This window comes from Cariama cristata, unplaced genomic scaffold (assembly GCF_000690535.1).
Source record: "Cariama cristata isolate BGI_N322 unplaced genomic scaffold, ASM69053v1 scaffold22365, whole genome shotgun sequence".
Classification (NCBI taxonomy): domain Eukaryota; kingdom Metazoa; phylum Chordata; class Aves; order Cariamiformes; family Cariamidae; genus Cariama; species Cariama cristata.
The window spans coordinates 21,394-24,396 of record NW_009619513.1 but is presented as its reverse complement, the minus strand read 5'-3'; the positions used below and the strand labels follow the sequence as shown (position 1 = coordinate 24,396).

The window sequence follows — 3,003 nt, the reverse complement described above, 5'->3', positions numbered from 1 at the left end:
CGGGGAAGACGCTGCTTTTCGTGCGGGTGAGCGGGGAACCGGGGGAGGGGGAGGTGGGCTCGTAGGCCGCAAGGGGAGCCCCAGGCGGCGGAGCTCCAGCCGCCCTGCCAGCCGTCCTCTCGTACGGAGGGGAAGGTGCTCGGAAGGATTTGCAGGCACGCTCCCTTCCTTCTTCTTTTAGCAATGTGGAGATTTACTATATAAATAGTTGGGTGCTTTGGGAAGAAAAAAATAATGAAATTGTTACGTGCATGTAAATTGAAGTCAGATATCTGAAGTCTTTTGCCCCTTACAGATCATTTGAATTTCTGAGTGGATGGAATAAGATGCCAGTATTTCTCCAGTTTCCTTTTTATGAAAATTACCTTTTTTCCACAGCTGTTGACAGGCAAATACCGCGATACCCAGACTTCGATAACCGACAGCTCCGCAGTTTACAGAGTCAGCAAGGATAAGGTGAGCAGACAGATTTTCGGCTCTAACTTGTGCATGATTGCTACAGCATGCTGGTGCCTTTGTTTTTCTGCTCCCTGTGCTAAACCTGGCTTGATGCTTTTTGTGCTGCTCAGACTTCCCAGCTTGAAATCAGTCCCCAGTTTGGTTCTGAGTGTAGGATAGGATTTTTCTAGGCAATGCATGCTGAGAAAGTAGGAAGATGCTGGGAGGTATTAGAGACTCCTCATCTCCGCAGATTCTTTTTTCTTTGCTTGTCAAACCTGTGAAACTTTTTTGACTGAAAACCACGTCTGTGTATTGCATTTTAAAAAGCGGGTAACTTGTGGCATTTTTTTCTGTAGAAGAGGAAAAGGAGCTGCTTGACAAGTAGAGTAAAACCCGCAGCACTGTGAGAACAGTGGTGTGGTTCAGAACAGAGGGAGATTTGTGAGGGAACGTTGTTCTGTCGTGTTTTGTTTATTTGCTTGGCAGTAATTTCTGTTTCTCCCAAGAAAATCTGAAATTAAAAGCTTTAGCAGGCTTAAAAAGAGTCTCGAGCTGAACTTCATATGGTCTCAAAAAGGGTTTTGTTACTTCCAAGTCCTGCGCTGCCACAGACCTAGTTATGTTCAGTTTATGGCAATCTCTTTCATTTCAGAAGTGTTTCTTTCTTGTGCTGGGTGCACACGTGGCAGTGAAAGGAGCAAGCTGGCGGCACGTTACGTGCTGGTGAATTGTAAAAGTAGAGGTTGTTTTTGTGGCTTCTCTACGGTAATCTTCAGTAACAATGGGGACAATGAGAGGTTAAAAACAGTGCAGGGCTTTTTAAATTTTTGTGTCTCTTTAAGATTGATCAGACAAGTATTTGGAGGGGCAGAGTTACCAAAATGCTGCAAGGCAGACTGCTGCTTTTCTGATTTTTTTTTTTTTTTTTTTTTTTAAATTGTAGACAAGGTTTCAATTAAAATCCCAGAGCAGTGGGTAGGTAAAGTCTTGTGTAGCATTCTTTTCCCTCGAGAACAACGAGCGTTATCTTGAGAACAGTGACGTGGCTCTACTTGGCCCCATCTTGGTCAGGACTGTATAAGAGGCATTCGTTCTCTTGAATGTCGTTGCTTTGGCTGACAGGCTGTGGAAAGGGAAATGTTTGCAGCTTTCAATTTAAAAAGTCTCTTGCAAGGGCATTTTTGTGTTATTCCCAGCAAAGTTTTGTGTATTTAGGTAGAGTTGCAGTTGGGTGGATCGTGTGCGTGAGTGGATAACTTGATTCAGAGCCTGTAGCATTAGTATTCTGTATCAGGGACTTGCAGGACAGGAGTTTGTCATTTTGCTGCGCAGAGATCTGCTGGAGTACTGAGAGAGGTGCCTGGTGAAGCTTTGTCACTGACACTGTACATGTGGTAGTAGGACGCAGGGTACTGTGGATGAGAAATGAGTTGAACATTCTCTTTTTCTTTATGGTCATGCTGTGTCCTCTCAGCTCTAGTGAGTGGTTTTGCTGATGCTGGCACCCTCCTTACTGAGTCCTGGCCATGAACCTGGTTCCTCGGAATTTCTTATACCTGTCAGAATTGTTTGGGCTGATGGAGAGACTGCACCTCAGGGAGAGTTACGTGCTTCTGTCTAGTATGGGGATTCACTCACCTGCTGCTGCCTCAACACCCAGCTAACTGGAATCCACTATCAGACTGGTTTTCCCCAGCCCATAATCACAGGTACCCCTAGATTAGGTGTTGCTAATGCCGTCTTGTTTCTGTTCCCAGAGCGCTAATGTGACCTTAATTGACCTTCCAGGCCACGAGAGTTTACGGCTTCAGTTCTTGGAGAGGTTCAAGGCCGCAGCCAGGTAACTTGGAGGAGGTTGGCAGAGGAGGACAGGGCGGGTGATGTTTTGGAAAGGGATAAACCAAATGCTGGTGCTGGGGATGCTGTGAGCTGGGCTGGATTCACTCTGTGCGGTGGTGCCCTGAGAGTCAGAGCTCTGCTGTGGGGTAGCGAGGTTAGTTATTGTTCTGCTTTCCTGCCTACCTGTGTTTGTAGTGCATCAGGAGGCAAAGCAACTGCTGTGGGGACGGTTAGGGGATGTGGTATATCCCTGGGGCAGAGAGGGAAAAATTTCCTGCTGGGGCTGGACATGGGATACGTTTCAGCCAGCACATACTCACCTGCTCTTGGGTTGGATGAGATCAGATGTGGAAACAAATATGTTAGCCTAGGCTGGAATATTTGCAGGGGAAGATGGTTGCAGAACTTCAGGCCCAGCACATGTTTTTTCCCCTCTTTCTTCCAGAGCCATCATATTTGTGGTGGACAGTGTGGCCTTCCAGCGGGAGGTGAAGGATGTGGCGGAGTTCCTGTATCAGGTCCTGGTTGATAGCACTGTGCTCAAAAATGCACCCGCGCTGCTGATCGCTTGCAATAAGCAAGGTATTGTGTGCTGCCTTGTGGGCTGGACATTGGATTCAGTCCTTGAGTGACGGGGGTTCATATCATAGATGCTGAATTTCTTGGGAGTTGAGATTTCAGCAAAATGAAGGCTGGAACTTGGTTTTAAACTTGGACTACTCA

General features: G+C 46.7%; 1 protein-coding gene across 1 annotated transcript in view; it reads left to right on the top strand.

The window, feature by feature from the left end:
• Nucleotides 1–5: 5 nt before the first annotated feature.
• The window catches only part of SRPRB (signal recognition particle receptor, B subunit), a gene marked incomplete at its 5' end in the record, with an annotated part of 6,508 nt that continues 3,510 nt past the window's right edge, over nt 6–3,003 (top strand). The window contains 4 exons of the mRNA XM_009701287.1: nt 6–26; nt 379–456; nt 2,199–2,281; nt 2,726–2,862. Of these exons, the coding sequence (XP_009699589.1) occupies nt 6–26; nt 379–456; nt 2,199–2,281; nt 2,726–2,862 (319 nt within the window). The remainder of the gene's footprint in view (nt 27–378; nt 457–2,198; nt 2,282–2,725; nt 2,863–3,003) is intronic.